This window comes from Leiobunum rupestre, chromosome 10 (genome assembly GCF_980474605.1).
Source record: "Leiobunum rupestre chromosome 10, qqLeiRupe1.1.hap1, whole genome shotgun sequence".
In the NCBI taxonomy this organism is placed as follows: Eukaryota; Metazoa; Arthropoda; class Arachnida; order Opiliones; family Sclerosomatidae; genus Leiobunum; species Leiobunum rupestre.
In genome coordinates this window covers 35292513-35318742 of record NC_143393.1, presented here as the reverse complement: position 1 = coordinate 35318742, position 26230 = coordinate 35292513, and the positions used below count along the sequence as shown (strand labels likewise).

Genomic DNA, 26230 nt, shown 5'->3' with positions numbered 1-26230 from the left:
AAAAAAATAATTTTATTTAAATCGCGATTTAAATCAATAATGAATAAAATAATTTTATTTAAATCAATAATGATAAAAAATCATTTTATTTAAATCAATAATTTCGAAAAAAAATATTTAAATTGCATCACTGATTTAAATCAGACAACACTGATTATATCATTTCATAATTTTTACGGATTTGGTTAAGACTTTGGACTCGCGTCACAAAAGTCGCTAGGGCTTGCCACCACCCTCCAACGCATTGTAACCCGACACTTAATTGATTTAAAACGATAAAAGGAACCACCTATGGACTGCAATGAAAAGGATGATACAATTGGCGAATAAGTAGATTAGTCCATTATGAGAAGGGATAATAAAGCTAAGCCCTAAACAAATTTGAAGAAATTTAAAAACTTATAAATAGCTCGTACGATAGGTCTTCGAGCAAACAAAATGACGCGAATCTCGGACCAAATAGATCTTCGAGTGAAAAACTAAATTAAATTAAATAGCCAGAATTTCCAACGGTAGACCGGTTTCGTCCTATTTGGGACTCGTCAGTACCGTGCGGAAAATCTGGCCTGGGACTATTACACCGAAAAGAGAAACTAAGCCTAAACATTAAAAATTTCAAATTTAAATTTCTTCAAATTTGTTTAGGGTTTAGCTTTTTTATCCCTTTTCATAATGGACTAATCTACTTATTCGCCAATTTTATCATCACTTGATTTAAAAGCATTAAAAGATGATTATTAATACCCATCGAGGCATTTTCCAATTGGGACTATTTTACCTCCAAATGCAAGAAGAATAAACCGTATCTGGAATCAAACTTGTATTACTCCACCCGACGATGTTATATGTAAAAACGTATTTTTGAATCATATTTTACGGATGTAATAGGTTTAGCAAACCATTTTATCGTTTCCTTAGTTTAAAAAAATCGTAGCTCTAGCTTTAAAGTAGATTATTTTATTGGACTCAGGCACTATTTTTTTATGATGAATAGATACTTCTCTGATATCATTTACTTCTGACAATATTAATTTCTGTTACGAAATTTATAACCTTGATAAAAATGGATTTGAATAGAGCCTTAATTAATATTCAGACGGAAAAAAACAATTCTAACGCAGACAATTAATTTTTTAGTTCATACTTCCTTTAAAATAATTATCGAGCATCATTTATTTTTCATCGAGTAATATCATAAGTGGATCCTTCTCTCTAAGTATACAAATTCCGGGTCTCGGTCGGATATCTTAGTCTGGGTGTCGTGACGTCAGAGCTTGTAAAGATAAATTTTTTGAAAATATTTCGGCGGAGGCGCCACGGAGTGGTCAAGACGGCAACTAAAGGGGCGTTTATTGAACAAAACTCTACCCTTGGATCTGAAACTGACCTTGAACAAATATGGTACAGGTTTTTTGGGGGAGAAATTCGATGAGCCAACCCCCCCAAAATTATCTCTCTCGGGCCCTCTAGACACGTTCAGACGTGAAATGTACCATAAGAGATGTAAGAGTAAGAAACGTTACATTCGGCAGTATAAATTCAGAGTGAAGTTGAGGTGATACACAGTATAGGGCGGTTATAAAGGGCTGCCAGACCGACCCCGACAAAGACTCTAGTCATAGGTAACATAGCGTTTTGTCTACTTAGAGAGAATGATCCACTTATGGTAATATTAAAGTCGAGTCGAGTACTTGTTTAAGGGGAAACTATCTTATTCGATTCGAGTAACTAAAAAAAACCTCGAGTAATGTTTTAACGAGTCGGGTTATCGAGTACTGGATTAGGAGCTGGTTATATTCGAGTCATTAGGAAATTAAATTTAAAAGGAGTATAAAGTAACTTTCAATGCTGAAAAATATTCCTTTAATATAAATGAACCACCACAACTTTGTAGGTACCGTTTATGGCCCCCAAAAAGTTGTAAAAAACCCCTCTTTGAACTTTGAAGCCACGAGGATAGAAACAAGACGTACGACGGCCAGAATACACACAATCCTTCTAATGTGTTAAGTTTGAGCTATTCACAGCAACCAGCAACGCAGGTATCACAACCAAAATATATCCACGGTCACACAATTGTATTTACACTTCGATCAGTGTCACTCTAATTTTTTACATCTGATCACACTTATTTGTTACTACTAGTCAGCCGTTGAGTGTCACACTTATTTCTTCTGGTTATACGACAAAGACTAGTTCGATCAGTTTCATGCTTATTTGTTACTTCTGATCACACTATTTGTTACGTTGAGTGTCAGACTTATTACTTCTGGTCATACGCCGAAAACTAGGTCGATCAGTGTCATACTTAATTGTTACTTCTGGTCATACGTTGAAAGCGCGGCGCACTCTAAACGGCCTTGAAAAACGCCAGAGGGAAACGGGCGCGTAGACCTCTATAAACACGCGGATTTACAATGTTGGAAATTGCGGGGTCCGTATACGCTGAACAAAAAACATTACTTAGAATTAAAATTAAGCAACGTATTTGCAACTCTAGGTTATATGTAAACTACAGCTATTCAAAAATATAACTTTCATGAAAATCGGACTTAAATTAAGGAACTGTATGTAGATTTTTAGGCCAAAATATAAAACCACGAAAATTGGGGTCCCATAAATTACCCTGAAAACTATACTTAAATTTAATATTTACTGATATAACTGAAGTTGTAGGTCCGCTGAATCCTAAGCTATCCAATAATATTTTTTTAACGTTATCGGACTTAATTTTAAATTATCTACCACATAAAGCGAAAACACCGAAAATAGTAAATTGTACAAATGCCCAACTTCTAGGGCTCCGATTTGAAAACGTTTTGAAAGGCTATCAATGGCGATGTATGTACATTCGAACGAGATATCATTGACTCTTCTAGCCAAACCGTTCAAGAGATATGCGCGACACGGCGGCATCGGCATCGGCTACACTGTACGTGAGACTAATACACACAAATCCTTAGGATTGTGTGTAAAAACAAATACTCGACGAGTTTCGAGAGCAGCTTATTCGAGTAATCAATCGGGTACCCGAATATACAATTTTTTGGTACTCGGTAATCGATGAGTATTCTCCAATTACTTATTCGAGGTCGAGTACTCGATGATATACCGTAGATTTTTTTTGTTGTTCAAAATAGAGCTGCTTAAACAACGGCAGGACAAAAGCTTAGTTTCCACTAGCCCGTATCATAACGTGCGTAGATCTAATCCGTTAAAGGGAATATAACCTCAGGTATTTGGTGTGGAACACCAACGTTTGCAGCTTTGGCCGCTCTAGCCTTTGACTACAAAAATGTTTGGCGCCACTGTACAGGGAAATTTTAAAAATTGAAGGGGTCTTCCATAAAGATTGCTTTGCAGGTTATATTCCCTTTAATAAAGTTTAAGGAATGTTAAAAAAAAACGTTAAAAATCTATTTATTAGACTTAAAGGCCTAGGATTTCTTCTGCCAGTTTGCCCCTAAAGTTTTCTTTCCGCCGCGCAAATATCCTGGTGGTAGGCCAACCGCAGAATACGTTGGCCTACCACCAGGATATTTGCACAGCGGGAAGAAAACTTAAAGGAAAACTGGCAGAAGAAATCCTAGGCCTTTAAGTTTTATTTTTTGAGTTTAATTGATTTTTAAATATTTAATGCCCATTTATTCTTGACAAATTGATTAATAATTTGTGCGCAACGGCAACGTACGCTAAAATTAATTTAAATCGTGATTAAATTTTACTACAACTTCGGTGTACGTAGAGCCATCTAGCGACCAACGCGATTAGTTCGTGTATCAGCTGGATTTCATTCTATAAATCCAAAACGATCAAATTTGGATACAATAGAGTAGTAGCACCGAAGGGCAGGTCACTTCCATTTTGGGTGCGTCTTAATCATAGTAAAATGATTAAATCAGGGTAATCGATATTAAAAAATCTAATCACGATTTAAACGAGATTTAATCTTTCTAATCAGGATCTAATCTTTTTAATCAGGATTTAATCATTTAAACGAGATTTAATCATTCTAATCAGGATTTAATCATTTAAACGAGATTTAATCATTCTAATCGAGATTTAATCATTCTAATCAGGATTTAATCATTTAAACGAGATTTAATCATTTAAACGAGATTTAATCATTTAAACGAGATTTAATCATTTAAACGAGATTTAATCATTCTAATCAGGATTTAATCGAGATTTAATCATTCTAATCAGGATCTAATCTTTTTAATTAGATTTAATCAATTTAATTAGATTTAATCAATTTAATTAGATTTAATCGTTTTAATTATATTTATTCATTTTAATTAGATTTATTCATTTTAATTAGATTTAATAATTTTAATTAGATTTAATAATTTTAATTAGATTTAATAATTTTAATTAGATTTAATAATTTTAATTAGATTTAATAATTTTAATTAGATTTAATAATTTTAATTAGATTTAATAATTTTAATTAGATTTAATAATTTTAATTAGATTTAATAATTTTAATTAGATTTAATAATTTTAATTAGATTTAATCATTTTAATCAATATAATCGGTCAAATCGAGAATTTTTCATTAAATTCAAAACTAAAGTACGATTTAATCATACTAATCACGATATAATTTTTTTAATCAGGATTGTTCATTTTAAACAGATTTAATCATTTTAATCAGATTTAATCATGATTAAATCAGATTTAAACATTCTAATCATGATTAAACGTGATTTAATCAACTTAATCGTGATTAAATTGAATTTAATCAAAATAATCACGATTAAATCGGATTTAATCTTTTGAGGGGTGCGTCGGTAGTCAAGGAAGTGACCTGCCCCTCGAGTAGCACTCCGTAGCTTTAGCCATGGCCGCCATTTTGGTCGCAAATTTTTTATCTATAGGAAAGAGCATGGGTGGCGTACTAGGACGTCACAGTGCCATTACTCTATCCTGAAAAATTTTCTCTTACGAAATCAACTTGATTTGTGACTTTTAAATTGGTGTTAGTAAATCGTCAACTTTTCATAATACCTAAATAAGAATAAAAGAAAATGGCAACTTTGCTATCCTGGTTGCGTGTTAAGAAAAATTTCGAAATTCAGCCCAAATTATTATTACGCATATTGTATAAAAGGCAGGCAATTTATTGCAATCGTTCATTCATCAAATAAATTAAATGTACTTTATTGATAATTCGCTAAAGTTCGCTAAAGTTTCTAGGAACAGCTATTTAAAGAGATAGTGTCAACTCAGAATAATTTAAATCTTGTTCTTTGGCTTACACGTTATGATAGATTTTTAAGTCCTGAATCCGAATATATATACATATTAGCACTTTCAATTAGTATTTAGTTTTATATTTTAATGTAAAATAATAGCCGCGTCAAAACTTCACAGATTGTTGACGTCATGAGTTTGGTCGATTTCGGCGCGTCCAGTAGTCTCCTTTCTACTATCGCGTAGAGGATTTTGTAAGCGCGTGTTTTGACTTTCTTCTCGCGGACCACGCGGTTCGAGATTCTCGAATCACGACTTCACGAGCCGGCTACGTGTAAAAATATTATTTTCAAAGTAGAAATTGAAGAAAAAATCGATAACAAGGTATTGTTTATAAATTATATCATTATTTCTTATACGTAGTCATTATAACAATATTTATATTCTACGGAAATATGCCACCGAAAGCACCGAAGACCGTGTGCGCCACAGTGTGTTGCGCAGTTCCTTCCTGCTGTAATAATAACGACAAAAGTGGCTTATCTTTCCATTACTTTAAATCGAATGAGGGTCTTAAAGCGTGCGAAAGCGGGAAACTCGATCGGATCAAAAGAAAGCGATGGAAGTAAAATTTCCTCCTGTAATCCCCTAAAAATTCTATCTCCAGCTTGCTCTAGTAGCAAACAATAAACATCAACCTATCTATGACGTAGACAGTATGTGATAAAAAAAAGTTACGCTATCTTTCTATTTTAAAATTTGAAATTAATCGTGTTATACCAAATGTTTTATAACTATATTTTTATTTACTATATTTTTCAATAATTGATGAAAGAACTTCACATACGTAGAAAATTCTGACACTATCTCTTTAATATTCCCGACGGGGAAACTTACATTGTTAGGCCTTTCATCTTTTATATTATAGCCTACTCCATTCCCTAATATAGGTAAACTTGATTTTTGAATATAAAGTTTAGAAATGCCCTCCATTGACAATATATTAGGTGTTTTTTTTTTCGCCTGTTCTCGGTTTTTTGAGCAGGTTAAAAAGTGTAGCCCGATGACGTCATTTTACTCCAATTCTATCATGACCAAAAAAATGAGTTTGAGTAAGAAGGGAGTAGATAAAGGTTATTTATTTGTTTAGTTTTTAAGATGGCGACCGGTGGTGAGGTCATCAATATCTGACTCATTTTTCTTATTTATTTAATAATAATAATAATCAGCTAGGCTAATACCCAAGGCACCACCTTAGGCCTAAGTCATTAACTAGCATTTAAAAATTGGATTTTCGTTATTCAAAGCTTGCCACATGTGAAGATGTTCAAAACTAGTCATGTTTTCGTGAAACGAAATTTAAGCAGACGAATTTTCTATATAAGCTCCCTCTACACCTCCTTTCGCGGAGGAGTAACCTTAGAGCTCTGGAACAAGCGAACAAAATTCGGGAGAGGGTAAATCTTACCCCGAGAACTGGCGAATAAAACGTCTTAGGGTAAAAAGTTTACCCTTTTTGTCCCCGGACAGGCGAAAAAAAAACCACCTATAGTCTTCTAAAACAGTGCTAAATTATTATCCATAAGCAAATAATTATTCATATATTTCGAAATTAATTGGATCGAACATCAAATGATCAAACGCCTCAAATTCGACTAAGAAAAAACATATCAATTATAACCTAAAATAACATAACATAAAAAATAACAAAAATATAAGTTTAGAATAGTCCAAATAGCTATTCCCTTAAGCAGAATCTTCGTCAGATTAACTACACTTATTTCTTCGAACAACAGTACTTTAACAAGTTCTATTCGATCGACTGAAAATTCTATCAAATTCAACACCTGCTGAATGATTGAATGAACCTTCGAACAAACAGCATTCGATCATTAGATCAAAACTGTTTTTTTCGATCAAACGTACCTAAGTCTTTCAGGGTTCCCATCAAATTCTGAAATTAAATTAGGATAAAAAGGGGGCATTTCGCGATAAAAATAGGGCAAAATAGGGACCAAAATTTTCAAAATAAGAATCAAACGTGGATCAATGTAAAACAAAAGATCCTTATTTGAACTAAATTAAAAACCGTAACAGAGAGGCTCTCCTAAAATTTAATAATGTTACCAAGTTTGTGGCGCCACCTTGTGTACTACGTTCGAACTATTTTATCGTTAATTCTCGGCTTTAACTATTTTGTAAACAGTCCTTGAGCAGATGATTAAAAATATTTTAAGCCTACGATAGTTTCCCTGAATTTCATGAAAATAGGTAACTTTAGGGACCATATCAGTGTTCCAAGTATACAACGTTTTATTGTGCATACCACTAATAAATACGGTAAATTATGGAAAAAATTGGGTTTCCCATTTTATACCATAACGTTATTTACCATTATTTACGACTTTTCCCATTTTATACCATAACGTTGTTTACCACTTTTCCCATTTTATATAATAACGTTTACCATTATTTACACTTTTCCCATTTTGTACCATAACGTTATTTACCATTATTTACGAATTTCCCATTTTATACCATAACGTTATTTACCACTCTTCCCATTTTATATCATAACGTTATTAACCACTTTTCTCATTTTATACCACAACGTTTACCGTTATTTACACTTTTCCCATTTTGTACCATAACGTTATTTACCATTATTTACCACTTTTCTCATTTTATACCACAACGTTTACCGTTATTTACACTTTTCCCATTTTGTACCATAACGTTATTTACCATTATTTACCACTTTTCTCATTTTATACCACAACGTTTACCGTTATTTACACTTTTCCCATTTTGTACCATAACGTTATTTACCATTATTTACCACTTTTCTCATTTTATACCACAACGTTTACCGTTATTTACACTTTTCCCATTTTGTACCATAACGTTATTTACCATTATTTACCACTTTTCTCATTTTATACCACAACGTTTACCGTTATTTACACTTTTCCCATTTTGTACCATAACGTTATTTACCATTATTTACCACTTTTCTCATTTTATACCACAACGTTTACCGTTATTTACACTTTTCCCATTTTGTACCATAACGTTATTTACCATTATTTACCACTTTTCCCATTTTGTACCATAACGTTATTTACAATTATCTACCACCTGTAAAATACCACTTCGGACCCCTTGACCAGATGTCGATTATAGCATAGATTAGGGACCTTGAAGAAAAATAGGGAAATTTAGGTATTTAAGGGACCTGGTGGGAGCCCTAATATATAAAATACTAGATTTAATACCCGGTTTCGCCCGGGGTCTTAGTTTTAACGAATTAGATCTGATTTGTACGTAAAAAGGTAAACGCTGTAGCGAAAACGCAAGTCCTGAACTACTTAAAATCCCAACTAACTTCTACGAAGTCTCTTGCATTATGAGTAAAATAATAAAATTGAATTAGATTAATAACCATGTCAGGTATTTGGAATTAGGCGCGTTTAGTTGGAAATCCGGCCCTGAACATTGAGTTAAAATTTCAAAGCTCTAGAGCTAACCGTAATCGAGTTTTTAGGAACGTGACATACAAATAAATAAAAGGACCAACTTTAAGACTTAGTTATAGATTTATAATATAAATATATCTAACCCATGGATATAAAGGTAATATTTACCCTGTTACGGAACAAAATCCAAATGTCTTTATAGTTGACGCGCTACAAACGCCAAAAACGAACTACAAAATTCTCGGCTAACCTACAAAGTTAACATTTTGTTGGAATTTTCGGTAATTTTGGCGAAAAATTCCACAACGCGTTGCCGTGGTCCGAGTGTGACGAGGCATTAATAATTAACACTATTCTTTATTCCGAACTACTGACAAAGAAAAAACTCGCAGTTACGCCTTGAAACTATTCTAAAACAAAAAGAAACAAGCCAGCCAAGTGCCCCAAATTTCTTCACTAGCTCTCATCACCGATTATTAACAATAGCTGGTAAACGGAATAAAATATATTTTACAGAATTAGGTAGTATACAATTTAATTATAGGCCTACTTCTAATTTTATTTGCTTGATACATCAGTCTTCACAAGCAACGGTTAATTTTTATAGCTTGTGTACCATTGGACCAATCCCAGTCGACAGAAAACCGCGGTTTTAAGAGGATTTTAGGACTTGATTTATGTTGCACGCATTTAGAATATTTTAATAAATTCAGCCAATTATACTCGATTTCTTATTAAAATTAGGTAGGCCTAGTCTATAAGCATTCCAAACCTAACCTAACCCTAAAAGGAGGTACTCTATAAGCATTACAACCGTGACCTAACCCTAATTTAAAATCCGCTCTCAATTTTACCCAATTAATTGTTTTACATTTTTATATTTAAAAAAACACATCAATATAAACAAAGCTATTCTTTAAATATATTTAATGATTGGGCTATAAACTGAAATATATTACAGAAAAATATAATATAATATAATATAATATAATATAATATAATATATAATATATAATATATAATATATAATATAATATATAATATATAATATATAATATAATATATAATATATAATATATAATATAATATATAATAATATAATATAATATATAATAATATAATATAATATAATATAATATAATATAATATAATATAATATAATATAATATAATATATAATATAATATATAATATATAATATAATATAATATATAATATATAATATAATATATAATATAATATATAATATAATATAATATATAATAATATAATATATAATAATATAATATATAATAATATAATATATAATATAATATAATATATAATATAATATATAATATATAATAATATAATATAATATATAATATATAATAATATAATATAATAATAATATAATTTCATATAATATAATATTACATAATGAAATATATCCCTAAATATTGCCAAAATATTATTAGTTGTTATCCCTTTCCAAAATACTTTTGAATTGAAAAAAACTATTAGGTAGTGCTAATATGGTTTAAAAATAAATAAATATTTTACATCGTTACAACAATAATGCATTTCTTTATATTTAGGGCAGGGCTCCCACCGAAATCTGGGAATTAAATTAGGAAAATAAAACAAAAAGTTATTTATTTTAACTAAATTCCAAAATTCCGTCCTAGGATTTAAAAATGTTTCCAAGTTTGAGGCGCCACCTTGTGTACTACGTTCGAAACTATTTTATCATTAATCCTCGGCTTTGATTGTTTTGTAAACAGTCCATGAGCTGATGTATAAAAATATTTTAAGCCTACTATTGTTTCCCTGAATTTCACGAAAATAGGGTACTTTAGGGACCAAATCTCGATTTTAGGGTATATTAGAGACCTTGAAGAAAAATAGGGACTTTCGGTATTTTAGGAACTTGGTTTAGCGTTGCTAGAAAATCGATTGCTCAACTACCAAAAGATTTGATCTAAAATATTTGTATTTTAATCAAAAAGGAGAGCTACATCACAATTTAATTTCAGTAAATATTTCAAACGTTTTTACTATAGTTTTGAGAAAAAAAAATGTTTTAGCGCGTTTCAATGCACCAAAAGTTTAATTATTTAAATTGAAGAAATACCGAACTAGCCAATCAAAAGTGTTTCGACGGATATAACATTGGCTTGGTATTTTTGGGCTATTCTCTAATTTATCTCGATCTCACTCTCGTTGTCGACTCGAAGTCGATCTCGAAGGCGATCACTTCGATCGAGAAGTCATTTCTCGATAAACGCTATTCTATACTTCATCGAAATCGATTCGAAGTGATACATCTCGACTCTCGACAAGCGAGTAGACCACGTGGGTTCTACATATTTCCGGTTGTAATCGCGCATAGGCTCTCTATTTTCCGACCAATAAGAATACACCATCACAAAAACAGCTGATTACAAACGCCCATGTTTTATAGTTTAGAGAAAGGATATTTATTTTCATTGTAATACTGCAGTATATATTTAAAGTCCAAATAGAGCTCGGCGAAACAGCTAAATTAACCGCTAAAGTTTTGATTAACCATAAAAATTACGATTAACTGTTTATCCATGGATATTATCCACGGCTATATAGCAATTTAACATGTAAAATAATCGTTTTTTTTTCGGATAATTTTCGTTTGTGGATAAAAATCGAGGATAAAAATGAACAGAGTTATTATTTCTTATCCAAACGCCGAGCTCTAAGTCCAAAGGATTTATTGTTTGGTCTCTTATAACTCTTTATCTTTGAAAATTACGCCTATTATCGATTTCTAAGGCTAAATTTAACAATACAAGCCGAGCTATAGCAAGCGCCATTGCTTTTTTCCCTAAGAAAGACGGTTTGGGTAGTGGTAGCTTTTTGGCAACACGGGAGAAGGGGGGGGGGTAGTTAAAAAGAACTACTAGCTCGATGATTGGTTGAAACCTCTGTCGAAAGCGGTCTCGATCGAGAAGTGCTTACAGAATAGGGTCCCAGGATACACGAAATAGAAAACATCCGGAATCCATACCTCAACTTGGAATGCTTATCCTGCCGTATCGCGTATGGTCAGATGATTCAGATCACTCTGACGGCTTTGACTCCGCCTACGAGAGAAAAAATAACCTTTTCGCGCGCTCCCCTTTCACGTTGTTGTTTGTTAAGTTAACATAGTGACGTCGAAAAAACCGTCAGCCACATCGAGACGAAAATCTGCAGCGATAAACATTCCAAGTAGAAGTATGGATTCCTGATAAAAGTGATTGAATACTACAACAATGGCAAAACGTTCATAGGACTGCTGTTCATGATTACTATTTCATCGACGTGTATCCTACTTTATTAAAGAAAACTATTATCTAAGATTAGTGGTTTTTCATTCAATGAAAAAAAAGCGAATCCTTAATTTATAATAAAAAGTAATACCAACTAATAACATATAACATCGGTTACCTGTATTTTTAATAAAATATTCTGTTTTCAACGAAGTCGAAATTCATAATTTAAAAAAAATAACAAAATAAAGCCAATTTCGGTATATTTACTAATTTCAGGAGTGGGAGTTAAAAATTACGATTTTTAGTATCGAGGCATTGAGCGCCCCCGAGTTTTGGCGCCTGGTTACGGGCCTAATTAGTGTTGTTAATTTTCCGGAAAAATAAAATGCGGAAACATTTCCAGAAAGGTTTCCGAATGGCGGAAAAGAAAAAATCGAAACAAATCACTTTTTAAGAGTTTTTAACTTTTTATCGATATAAAATGTCTAATATCAGTAAACATGGAATAAAATTAGGAGAAACAACTTTAATTATGTAATAAAATTTTATTTAAAAACATTTTAACATGTTTTTAAATAAAATTTTATTACGCAATTTAAGTAGTTTCTCCTAATTTTATTCCATTGATTTTATACGTAAGTAGCCTACTAATAATTTTTAGCTTAATCAGTAAACATACTACAATACATTAATAGTGTTACATTGTTAATCAGTTAAAAGCTAGTCTAGAGGTTTAGTTTTACTTTCAGATTCGAAAAAATGAGGCGAAAATACCGCTTTATTTAAATTTGCAAACAATATTAGACTAATCATGGAATGAAAACGTTTTTTATTTTTTTCGGAAAAATACGGAAAATTTTCCGGAAAAAAAGGCTTCGGTCATTTTCCGTGGAAAATAAACCAATTCGCATATTACATACAAGGAAACAAACCTTTAGAAATCATCGAGTATAAAATTTTAATTTCGTATTTCTACACTAGATGACACCAGCGTAGATATTTTGGCGCCAAATTAAAAAAATATAAATTATATTATTTAAGTGCTATTTCAAGCTGAAAGTTTATATTAAATATTTTAGAAAATATAGTTATACAAAATTTCAGCTTTTAAATAACCACAATTTAAATTAGACTTTCGCAGGTTTTATCATTTTTGTTATTTCGGATTGTAAACTGATGGCGCCATATAGTAACAAGTAGATTATTAAAAATGTAAATGGCGGTACCCCTGTAAAAGGGTCTTCTCCGTTCTTATACGCGCAGCCTGGCCTGATTTAATAGTTACTAAAAGAATTCTCGGTCGCTGGGGTGGCCTGCGCTTAAAGCGCTCAACTAGTTAGTATGTTCTTCGAATACTGGTTTATACGTTGTAAATAGTATTTGTTGTAAATATATGTAATTTAAAATTGTGTAAATTGTAAATAGTTATACATTCTTCGGTTTTTACTTGTGCTAGTTTATCGTTTATATCATAAGCCTATAACCTCTAAGCTTGAAACGCGCATAGCGCCCTTTGTACCACCACTGGACGGGCGAAAAAGAAGAAATCAGGCGATAGTATCGGCACCTGGTAGAGATAAATTGAAGCTTCTTCCTTCCCCATTTCTCTCTCTACGCACCTCTCTCTTACCAAAGAAGCTGGCATCATGCATTGCGGGACGCGTTACGTTTCTCTTTTCCGCCACCGGGTGGATTTAGCGCTGTACTTTCGCCAGTCGTTTGCTTGAACGAACACTGCCTTTTGATTCAAACTTAGGGTTAATAGGCTTATGTTTATATCCAGAAGTATATTAGTGTATAACGTATTATTTTTATCTTTATCTCTGCTTGTGAATCCTATTTTAAATTAGATTCCTCCCTGTTATAAAAGGGACATTTGGAAAAGAAGCAAATAAATATTCATTCATTGGTGTATTTTCCGACTTACAACACTAGGCCTAATGCTACTACTACTACTACTACTACACCAGTAATAAATGTGAAAGCTTCGCAAATAGAAGAAAAGCTAGGGCCGGAGTGAAAATGTAAAAAAGGCGACTTCCGTCCGGGATACATCTTCATCTCCGTTGTTTTTTGAAAGCGACTAAAGAGTACGCGTATCGCCGCATCCCCCCAAACATTTACAAATATACAACTGAAGCAAAATTGGCGCTTACACGTGAAATCCGCTCATCTTTCCCAAGGACTCGAAGGAATCGGTGGGGCTGGGCAGCAGGTTGACCACGGGTATTTTGGACATCTTGGCTCCGCTCACAAGGCGTGGATGTTAACCGGATGAAAACGCAACTATCAAAACAATTACATTCAAAAATGCAAAGACGAAATGAAAAAGAAACCTTAAGACTTTGATCACATTAATACGAGGTACTAAATGCGAAGAGAATCATTTCTGGAGGACGTTACGACGACTGACTTAGCTGGCGATAACGCTAACATCTTAGTGCTTAAGCAAAAAGGCAGCGGCGACAATTTAATCAGCCAGAAAGCTCGGAAGGTATCCCTCCTTAGAATACTGGTACTTAAATAGGGTGACGAGATAAAGAGATAATGACAAAAAAGGTAAAGGTAGCACTCCCTGCGCATTATAAAATTCCACTTAACGTGGCCCGTGAAGTCGAAGCTAAGATAACGAATAAGTCAATGACTATACAGTATATCAAGTAGTTTTAATCCAAGTACAGACACAAGGTATTTAAAGAATCTTGGTACAGTTGACAAAGACACCGAAGAAATTATAATTTCGGTGGGGAGATGGCTCTGATGTCAAATTTACGACTTGATCGGGCTAATGTCAGAAGTTAATAAATCTAACTTACTACCACCTAGGAGCAAGAAACACAAGGAGAACGCAGCTAGCCTTTAAACACGCTAACGCAGTGTTGTGTACAAATTTCATTGGTCGAGCCTTTACGCTGAACGTTTTACGGAAAGGGGGGGAGACAATCTCTTAATTTTCCCCTTCCGACGGCAGCGGGCGCTAAAGCGTCTAACCAAGGAAAATTGTACGCAAGAAAATGCGCGACTTCTGACGAGTTGCGTTCTCCTTGAGTGGGGTGTTGTGTTTGTTGCTCCTAGCTACCACCTAGGAAGATGAAACTACGCATCCTGGAATAGAAAATTGTATTCCCCAAAATACGGGCTACCCGATCTCTCTAAGGCCACTCAAACCTTTGTACACACGATTTTTAGCGCCATCCCATGACAGCCAGAGCAACTACTTTTTTTTGGAATTTCGTCTGCCAGTTGTTCTAAACTTTGGAATTTTGAATTTCTCAGGCAGTAAATGATTTTAGTCGCGAAAAACTCCGAACGGATTTTAATAGTGGAAACAAATTCAATATGAGAATGCGTTTTTAATTATTAATCCGTTAAAAACAAATAAACATTCCCGCGTGTTCCAGACTCCCAGCCCGATTAAAATAATCGAAGCAAATTTTTTAAAAGTTGCTAATTTTCTACGCTAGATGTCAGTTTTTAACTTACGTCCAAGAGTTTGAGGTTGGCATTCATGATACATCTCGATTTCCACTCCAGAAGTCCATTTTCATCCTCCTAGCTACCGCCTAGGAGCAACAAACACAGCACTGCCCACACAAGGAGAACACAACCTGTCAAAAGTCGTGCATTTTCTCGTGTACAGTTTTCATTGGTTAAACGCTTTAGCGCCTGCTGCCGTCGGAAGTGGAAAATTCGGAAATTGTCTTCCCGTAAAACGTGCAGCGTAAAGGTTCGTCCAATTAAATTTGTACACAACACTGCGTTAGCGTGTTTAAAGGCTAGCTGCGTTCTCCTTGTGTTTGTTGCTCCTAGCTACCACTGCCCTACGTTTTAGAAACGCAATATCTCCCAAAATAGCATTTCGAGATAAATCGATTTTTGTAATAACAATATTGCAGTATTTAGGTAACTGGAAACTAGTTGTTGGGGGTTTCTTTAAGTCCGCAATCTAAGTATGACAACGACTATCGCCAAAATTAAGTACATCTCAGAAAAATTGGACATAATCAGTTTTGTACGTTTATATTTAGCTAAAGCTCTTGGCAGAAACGCATTATGTGGTATAATAATACAGAGTAACGGCCAATGTTGTGACTGTTACCCTGGGAATGCGGTTGGAGAAATTAGCGCAGATGAAATTATACGGAACGAAGACTCTTATTGGTTAATAACGACATAATGCGTTTCTGCGGAGTTTTTCGAAACTTTTCGATTTTAATGCGTTTTTGCATTTTCATATCTCGGAAACTAAACCAGTTAGAAAAAAACGGACTTGAAATTTAGAATCAGCGCCCTAAAATTAGTATGAGCATATGTAACATAATTACTCATAAGTATGCCACTAGCTCTATTTCTTCACTAACGGCTTGTTTCACAGATATTGCGTCATCCGTACCCTGCGTAATATTTATATCTCAAATGACGATAATGTCGTCGCCCAATTAGCTCTACGTCTGATAAACCGACGAGAATTATTTTAGTAAACAAACCGGTTTGAACAACCAAGGCTTAGGAGCTAAAATGAACTATATTTTTCTGTCAAGTTCTGTTAATAAAATTAATTTGCAAATTAATGAAGTTCTCGGAGACACACGTTCTAAAATAAATTTGCATTGTCAAATAAAAGAAGCAGGTTTATTGGAAAAAATAGTTGAAATTCAGGTTGAGCTTTTCTGGCGCATTTACAAGGTTGGAGTCTTTGCAGATTCTTTTGAGCCTAGGCCTATCTCTTCTAGGCTTGATATGGGTTTTAATAACGCTGGTGGAATATCCCACTTCGACGACTTGTTCCATTTTCGGAAAGCGATCACTTATTGGTCATTTTCCCCAACCTTTACTTTTTCTTAACTACTCATTATTTAAAGGGGAACGGCCAAGCTTTTCCAAATATGGCCTTATTTCCGTATCAAAAGATTAACATGACGTTCAATATTCTAACACGTACCTTTTTTTGTCTTGAAAAAATAGCTTTTGGCCCAAAAAGTTGAAACGAAAAATAACGCCAGGTGTTTGGGTTTGAATTTTCGCCGCCATCTTAGCGGCTGACGCCAGCGCCCCTAACCCCGTATGAGCGATTTGCGAACTATCCAAACTTTTAAAATCGCGCAATTTAGGCTTAAGTCTCTTATAACTGGAACGCGCCGCGCGTGCAAAACCAATTTTTTGCGTCTTCAGCAGCGCGCGCTTTTACGTTGTTTTTCTGTCTCACCGACTTTTCACCAGGGGTCGCGGCGGACGCGCGCTTTTCGATTTCCCGAAATTTCTTTATTTTGTTAAAAATTAATCACTCAATATTTTTTGATGCGGTTTTCGCCATAAATTTTAGTTTTTAATAGACTATAGGGCTATCTAACTGGTTAAAGCTTGACCGTTCCCCTTTAACTTGAACATCCGCAGAAACCGAGGGAGTTTATAAATTTCAATAAAGCTACATTGGTCTGACTAAAACTCTGACGCAAAAAATTCGTTCTCAATTTATAGGTTTTCCATTGGCTTAAATAAATATGTTAGTAGCCAATAGTGTGACTCCCAAAATTACTAGGATGAATAAAAAGGTTAAAATCTAACGTAGTCCACCTTTTTACTGGTTCGTGGTGAAACAAACGGTTAGTGAAGATTTTTGAATGGAATAAAGGTACAGTGGCATACTTGTGGGTAATTATGTTAAATATGGTATGAGGAGCATTCAAACTCAAAAAGTCAAAAACGGTCGATAATGCCTTTCTGAAACGTAAGGCAGACCACCCTCCTAAATGTTTGGGTCCATTTTAAGGTGTTTCATTTAGTCCTGATAAAATTATAAATTTTTACCTTAAAGGGCCATACCGGCGTTTGGAAAATTTCGGCCCGGATTAACCACGTGATAGCCGATACGACCAATCATATTCCTTGAAACAAGCAAGGTGGGGTAACGGAGTGGTTAGCAAGAGGAGCCGGGTTCGATCCCAGCTGGTGGCCCTGGGTGAAAAACTCGGATCAACTCTTTCTGCGTAGAGTTTGCAAGTTCACTCCCCACTGGTTAAAGGGGTTTTCTCCCGAGCTTTTCGGTTTCTCCTTCCATAAAAACATGTTGAGGTATAATAGAGAGTGTAGGGAGCTGTTGGCTTGAAGGGCTTGCCACCACCCGCTAAGCATCCGGCCACCTGAATTAATGGCTTTAAAAGTCGCTTGATGACTTAGGCCTAAGGTGGTGCCTTGGGTATTCGCCTAGCTGATTATTATTAGCCCGTGAAATTGGTTAAATTCATAAGTCGGTGTGTCCCTTTAATTACTTACAAGGAGACATCCCGAAGAGTAACCCAACGATTTTGTTTTTTTTTTATTCAATGGGCAACCGTTTTGCCATGGCAACGAAAAATGTTTTTGACAATACAAAATATAAATTTTTCCCATTGAAAATAACATGGGATTTTGACCTCAAATTGATCAAAAGTTGATCAATTTTGATGTTTTTATTGTCAATTTTTATTTATTTTTTCTTTTTTTGGCATTTTCGAAATTTTGAAATTTGTTCAAATTTTTCACAGGGGGGGGGGGGGCCCTAGGAATCGGTCAGAATCCCATGTTATTTTCAATGGGAAAATTTCCATTTGTTGTTGTCAAAAACATTTATCGTTGCCATGGCGAAACGGTTGCCCATTGAATAAATTCCCTTTAGGATTTTTCAAGTTACATGAAGGTCTACCAATCCCCCGAGTTTGAACAAAATCGGTGGGTTACACTTCGGGATGTCTCCTTGTTAGTTTTAAAGCACGTGATTTGTAACGTTTGTTGAAATAAATAAATACGTTTTTAATAAATAATATTACACCAAGAATGTACGCGGGTGAACAGAGAATACATAGACGCAACTTGGTTTAAATGATTCCAGGAAGATTCTCCGCCTATACGGAGGGGCGTGGTTATTCGTCCGAGGTAGAAAATGCCAGGTGGACAATAGTGTGGGAAATTCCGGCCTGGACAAAAGTCAATTTAGTGGCCAATAAATATTTTTACCACAGAAAATTATAAAATAATATTTTAGCACAGAAATTTCAGATTTGGGCTACTTAAGGCAAATATATATGCGTAGGAATGGTCAGATTCTGATTAACATTAGAATAGTCTTAATTTTTTGGGAATAATTATTTATAACATTGTAAGTTCAGTGTAAACCAAGACATTTTTATAATAAACTTCTTAAAATTTAGGTCCAATTACTTTTTTAAGCTTTGAAATGCAATTTTTCTTTATTAGCCACTATTTGCCAATTTTTCTTTATTAGCCACTATTTTCCACTATTTGTCACTGGCCTGGACTTTTCAGGACCAATGACCCACATACGTTCTTGAAATAGTTCTTTTTATAAAATAACCTTGGCCATCTTGTTGAAATGTTGCCTCCCCACTAAAGAGTTTATGAACTCATTCTTAGGCATTGGCTGAACTATTCCAGGGCAACATTTCAACAAGTTGGGCAAGCGTAAAGACATTTTATAAAATCAACAATTACAGTTTTTGTATTGAGGAAAGGAGTTTAAATGAGGGTGTTTGTTAGGTACAATAAAGCGGTGGTAACTTCCGTTCCTTGTACCAAAGCGGAAGGCGCGATCATCGTGTCCGAAAAGGCGGGTCTCAAACTAACCGGTTCCATAAACGACCCGACGATACTGGCTTGAGGAGCGGCCAAAGTTAAAATGGAAAGGTTGTTTGGGTCCAAGACGTTCGGGTTAGGGTTGTCCATGGCGGTAACCGCTGTCGAGGACAAGCTGAAATGAGCGGGTGCGGACGTACTTGGGGGCTCTTTTGCGACGGGAAGAGATTCCGATGACGTGACGGATATGACGTTATCGGTGGACTTCCCGTCGGAACTCTGGTGCACTTTGGAGTGACGTTTCATGGCGTAGTGGGTGTTGAATCGCCGGTCGCACGAGGAACAAGAGTACGAACGCGGGTTTTTGTGGATGGTCTGAACGTGTTTCCGTTGAACGGAACGCGTCTTGAACGACGCGCCGCAAATTTCGCAAAGGAACGAACGGTCGTTCGAGTGAACGGCGCTGTGTTCGAAGAGGTGCGAGTGCGAACGGAACGTTTTCCCGCAATGTTCGCACGGGTAGGAGGCGCTGGCATCGGCGCCTTCGCCTTCCTCGTGCGTACTTTGGTGTTGGCGCAAGGCGTCGCCCCTTTTGAAGGCTTTGCCGCACAAATGGCACAGATGACTGCGAACGTTCTTGTGCACGTTGTTGACGTGCCGAACGAAATGTTCTTTGCGACGCGTCCGATATCGACATTGTTCGCACTGGTGGCTTCGCAGGCCGTGAATGCGGAGATGGCGCTCCAACAGATGGCGCTTGTTGCACTTATAAGGGCATTGATCGCATTCCAACATCTGTTTACAAAAGAGATAGAGACAAGAGAGACTGAGATAATAAAACTTCTTTCTCATTAGGGTTCCAATAAATCCGACTTTTATTTGTAATTTATTTACGAAATTGTTATACACATATTTTCGAAACCATATGAGATCTTTCAATAAAACCTGTTCAATGATTCGCCCATTGAATTGGGAATAATACTGCTAGAATTACAATTACGATTTCGGTTGCCTTGGTTACGCGGGACCTGTTCGGATAAGACTGTACGAAATTCATCTTTAAAATAAGGCGGTAGCGCCATCTATATTTTGTAAAGTTATATGGCTAAAAATAAATAATTATTAGCTAACTCACCGTAACTTGAGTTAAAAAGGATCGTGTTGACAGAATAAAATTATTTTTAAACAACTTCAAAGGCTTGTTTGTTAAGAGTATTCATACATTTCAATTTCGCATCAGATTCACGAAAAATATTAATTGCAATATATTTGCCACCACTAGAGACAGATGTCGCCACGGTAGAACGATAAAGTTGATAAAGTCTCCTTATTAAACGACATTGGTCCCGCGCCAGCCAGATTTAGTTGTACCTCTATTTATTCCCAACTCAATGGATTCGCCGACGCCAAGGAGTAGAAGCTCGCGAAAATATTGCTTTGAATAAACTCGTACTGTCAAATCCAACTCGACCTGTGTCGCCCACTTCATTAATTTTAGCCATTGAACTTAGAAGGAGAGTACCCGAGGTATTTATAGCCTATTTTGTTCAAAGTCGGGCGTAAGGTAGACCTATATGAGATAAGAAATTTCCCAAAAGGAGACGCTGCACTACCCATTCGATTTGTCATGGCAACCAAAAATATTTTTGATCACTTAAAACAAAAATAAGATTTTTTCCTTATTTTACCCAAAAATGTTCGAATTTAACGAAACTTGATAAAATATACCTAAATGTGGTCCAAATTACCCATTTTGTGATTTTAAATTTTTTCTTAAATTTTCGTAACTGAGAAAATCTCATGCTTTTTTAAATTTGTTCTAAGTGGTCACAAACATTATCGGTTGAATGGGAAATTTCATATCTCATATAGGTCTACATTACGCCCGACTTTGAACAAAATCGGCAATAAACACCTCGGGTACTCTCCCTAAGTTCGATTTTTTAATTATCATGATTTTATCAATCGGATAATTATCCATAATTAGCTACCCTGTTTCTCGTATAATGCGAAATTTTGGCGGCTAAGGCTTTTGGCCGACACCTATTAAGTGGTTATCAAAAAAATATATGTAATGTAAAATCTGTTAAAAGCGCCATCTCTTTTCTAACAGTCTTTTTTAACAACACGTAAAGCCCATTGGGATTGATTTATGGCTTTTATCTTAAAGCAAGTGGCGGCCAACTGTACTCTGAAAACGCCATGAATCTATCAGATCGTTGCCTCCGTTATCAGATACTTCGAAAAACGCGACTTTACTGGAGAGCGTGGTGCCATCTATTTATGTCATAGGAAGCTAAAATTTAAAATAGCCAAATCATAACGTCGTGACTCGTCGGAGAGCCATTGTAGAGTATTTTAGCTAGACAACTTATACTCTATTTAGCGGGATTTTACCTAAATTATATATATAAATATTATTTATAATTGCTGTAGTTTATGTTATTGAGCAATTTACAAACGATCCAATCAACGCGAGGGGTACCTATAAGTACCGCCTTTTTTATTTCGACGCTAGCGACATCTATTGAAAAAAGAGCTAATTAACGTCGAGCCGACAATTGCTTTAATCATGAATCCCACACTCACAACACGGGAAGGTATAGGGGTCACAAAAAAACTGGTTTTGAAGCACACTGCGAGTCTGGATTTTATGTTACCCCTTTGCCTCCCCCTGTTGTGAGTGATGGATCCCTTTAATAACCGCTAATTACGCAAAACGTATTGGAAATGTACGTATCACTTATTTTGTTAGGTCCCACCATGAATATATCTAGCTATGAATATTCAACCCTACGATATAGCCCTTCTATCATGTCGATTTGATTTGGGTGGCAACTTTCGAGACCAGTGAAGCGTTTTCAGCCAATCAGGAGACTGAGGGAAATGACGGCATGCTCCTCACTCGGTCGGAGCAGATGTGATTGATCACGTGACTAGATAAGCCCAACCCAAATTTTAGCGGGAGGTTAGAGAGGCTATTGCTATTGTATATTCATAGCTAGATATATTCATGGTCCCACCTACTTTAAATTTCAGGGAGACCTCTATTGATTGAGAATAACACTAGCCGGTTTTTACCAAAAATAGTTTAGATTTTTATAATTTTAGTTTCGCTAATTGTCTCCAAATTTAGTTAAAATTATCATAGGTGCTACAATTATAAATATGGGATAGTCTTAGTGCTAGTCCATTTCTAATTTAGATTATGAGAGGGACTTGGAACGGCAAAATGTATTCAGCAAAAAGATAAATCATTACTACGTTCTTAAGTAAAAAAAAGCATGTAAAGAAAATTGTGTTCATTCAATTTGGAGCTTATCAGTACTACTTCAGAATTCTGACTATCTGCAGAGTTCTGACTATCTGCAGAGTTCTGACTATCTGCAGAGTTCTGACTATCTGCAGAGTTCTGACTATCTGCAGAGTTCTGACTATCTGCAGAGTTCTGACTATCTGCAGAGTTCTGACTATCTGCAGAGTTCTGACTATCTGCAGAGTTCTGACTATCTGCAGAGTTCTGACGATCAATAAAACCAGAAGTTGATAATATATCTCTTACAAGTATATGTTTCAAGGGAATAACATTAGCAGGATAGGGAGTTGAATACTTTTCTCAGAAGAGATAAATAATTAGTGTTGACTGATATCGTAATTTAACCAATACCAATTTTGAGAATTTACCGATACTAATATCTAACCAATTATTACCAACACCAATATCTAACCAAATATTACCGATACCGATATCTAACCAATTATTACTGATCTCAATACCTAACCGATTATTACCAATACCTAACTGATTATTACCAATACCTAACCGATTATTACCAATACCAATATCTAGCCGATTATTAGCAATACCTAACCAATTATTACTGATACCAATATCTAACCAATTATTACCAATACCTAACCGATTATTACCGATACCAATATCTAGCCGATTATTAGCAATACCTAACCAAATATTACCGATACCAAGAACGTATATATGTGTAAGAACGTTGAACGATCTAATTGGCGCCTGGTGCCATGACTTAATCGGTTTCATAATAACTCCGCCCTAAAAACCGCATGCGGCGCGCGCTAAAGGCTAAAACCGTTTCTAGTTCAGGCGCGCGCTGCACGCGGATTTTAGGGCGGAGTTATTCTGAAACCGATTAAATCATGGCCCAAGCGATGCCTTTTGTTCAATGTTCTTATACATATATACGTTCTTGCCGATACCAATATCTAACCAAAAATTACGTAATGAAATTTTTATCCTGAGCAAAAAAGTTGTTTGACGAATTCAACTCTCATACAATGCCATAAAAATTGCATTGAACAGCTGACATGTAGCACAAGGTAGTTGATTATTAAAATTAAAAATTAACTTAATGCTACGGTTTCATTCAGATGCCATGTTCTTGACATTTGGGATTATAAATGTAATGGAAGACGCAAAATGTACGGGAACTTCAATCTGTCCCTGAAATAAACTAAACCCACAAAATTTGAAAAAGAGTACATCTTGGAAATGCAACTAGACCATTTTGTTCATTCACAGTTGTCTCAATGTATTTTTGCCGAAACGCATATAAAATAATATCAGACATTTTATTTAGCCCCAACAAAAAAGCAAACAATCTAACAACTAGTCATTTTAATCTATTCTACTAATGGATACTTTGGCCTTAATTAATTTAATTTAGAAACTGACCTGATTTGTTTGAGATGCCTGGAAAGATCTGGTATCGTGCTTAAGTTTGACGTGTCTTATGAGGAGTTTAGCTTCGTCAGTTTGATAAGAGCATTTGTCACACTTATGAACAAAGTTGCTGTGTGTCATTTTATGCCTTCTTAAATGGCCAAGTCGCACGGTGGTAAATGAGCACAAATGACATCGAAATAAGGTTTTAACCTATGAGGAAATATTACAATTTCTTTATGCATATTCAAAAAGTATTAAACATTATAAATTACCTTTTTATGTATTGCCATATGTTTCTGAAAATGACTGATTCTTTTGGTTTTAAATGAACAAAGTTGGCAAAAATGTTTATATTTAGAGCACAAATCAGTTTTTATCTCGCATTCAATTGAAAGATTTTGGTTTTCCACTTCTTGCTTATTTAATTTATTTTGTTGAATAGGGTCATCAGATTCGCTTTCTTCATCATAATCGGACTGCACACTTTGTTTAACCCATTCCTTCATAGCCTTGTATTTTGATCCAGCATTCACTCTCTTTGATCTACTATTTGCTATGCATTCTATTTTAGAACACTCTAAAGGCTGTCTGCTGGGTTTATTTTGGCTAAGTGTGGATTTAATTTTTGTTTTTTTCCCTTTCAATAAATTGGTTTTTAATCTTTCCGATAACTTCCCATCAGTTTTAGTCTTAGCCATATTATTAGCTATTACATCCAGTAGCTGAATATAAGCAGCTATGATAGATTCCAAAGACCCTGTAATTGTGGGTGCTGTATTGTCAGATTCATTATTTTCCATATATTCAACTCGAAACGTTGGTTTCCCAGAGACTTCTTCAAAAAATGATTGGGCATCTTCCGGCAATACATCTAGAGCACACTGTGATAGTCTCGCTTTCACCTCCACAAAAACTGAAATCTGCAGTCCAAGCTTGGCGTATATTTCGTTTAGGAGGGGTAGAGCATTTTGTAAAGATAGTTCATTTTCTTTCGCATTGGATTTGTTTAAATCTCTTCTTTCAAAAGTTTCAATTTCAATGGTCGGCAAAGGCTTAAGCGAACTTTCCATTAATACCCTTGTGCTCATTTCTTAATGTTAAATGGTTTCACTCATATTATTTAAACCATAAATATGAAATAATAACCTCATTATTGCTTAATAATCAGTGGAAAATTCTTTGAAACATCTTTCCATTTTAATATTACTCAGGGGAAAATCTAAAAGTTTCACTCTAAGTGCCATCTATAGCCAAGAAAACTAAATGTTCAAAACCAATTTATACAATAGATGGCGATAGCAGCGTTGAAATTCATAAAAATGACATCTCAGACTTTAACGAGGACTTTAAAGAATTATTTAAACCATGGAAAATATATTTTAACCAACTTTAACGGCAATGATTAACCTTTACTTGAAAGCATTGCTATAGAGAATGGTACGATCACTGAAGTGATTTTACTAAGTTTGGATAAAGAAAAAGCAGCACATAGATGGCATGCTACTCTTTTCCGCTCCCTCTGGAGAATCTCCGTCAGCTCCGGATGGCTTGGACTCAGTGGTGTAGTCCTAAAAAAAAAGAACCGGGGCGCCACCTGGGTACAGAAACTTCGATCACGCGCGAAATCGAAGTTAGATTTTTTGGGATTTCTATTTATTCTATGTCATTGACTATAAATGTACGTCCAACTTAGATGTTTATCGCGATTGAAGTTGGCCGTACCTAGGTAATGATTTAAAATATTATTGTCATGGTACTTTCCATCATGTTTCCATTGAGTTGAGAATATTTCCTACCTAATCCGCACGGCCCGAGTTGGACTCGGGCTCATTTCAAAATTTTTACCCAAACGTTTAAGTGCTCGTCTCTGGCTCAATTTACGGAAAAATATTGTACAGGCTCAGCTTAGACTCAGGTAAAACGACAGAGTTTGAAACGGCTCGTCTCGGACTCGTGTTAAGCTTTATTTTTCATGTGAACTCACCTCGGTCTCATTTGTTTTTCATTTTTCTCCTCGTCTCG

At 35.0% G+C, this 26230-nt stretch overlaps 2 protein-coding genes across 3 annotated transcripts in view; both read right to left on the bottom strand.

Moving 5' to 3' along the window:
• fray (oxidative stress responsive kinase frayed) overlaps positions 1-14341 on the bottom strand; it is a 32371-nt gene extending 18030 nt beyond the window's left edge. The window contains exon 1 of one of the 2 annotated variants that reach the window (XM_090160479.1): positions 14097-14341. In XM_090160479.1, the coding sequence (XP_090016605.1) occupies positions 14097-14179 (83 nt within the window). In that variant the 5' untranslated portion in view covers positions 14180-14341. The remainder of the gene's footprint in view (positions 1-14096) is intronic. The other variant, XM_090160478.1, reaches the window with a different exon arrangement.
• Positions 14342-18652: 4311 nt separating this feature from the next.
• Positions 18653-25352, bottom strand: LOC149925522 (uncharacterized). The gene is made up of 3 exons (XM_090160032.1): positions 24481-25352; positions 24218-24418; positions 18653-20304 (listed from the first exon to the last, which is right to left on the bottom strand). Exons 1-3 carry the CDS (start codon positions 25294-25296, stop codon positions 19453-19455), a joined length of 1869 nt encoding a protein of 622 aa, XP_090016158.1. The 5' UTR covers positions 25297-25352; the 3' UTR covers positions 18653-19452.
• Between the last annotated feature and the right edge of the window lie 878 nt (positions 25353-26230).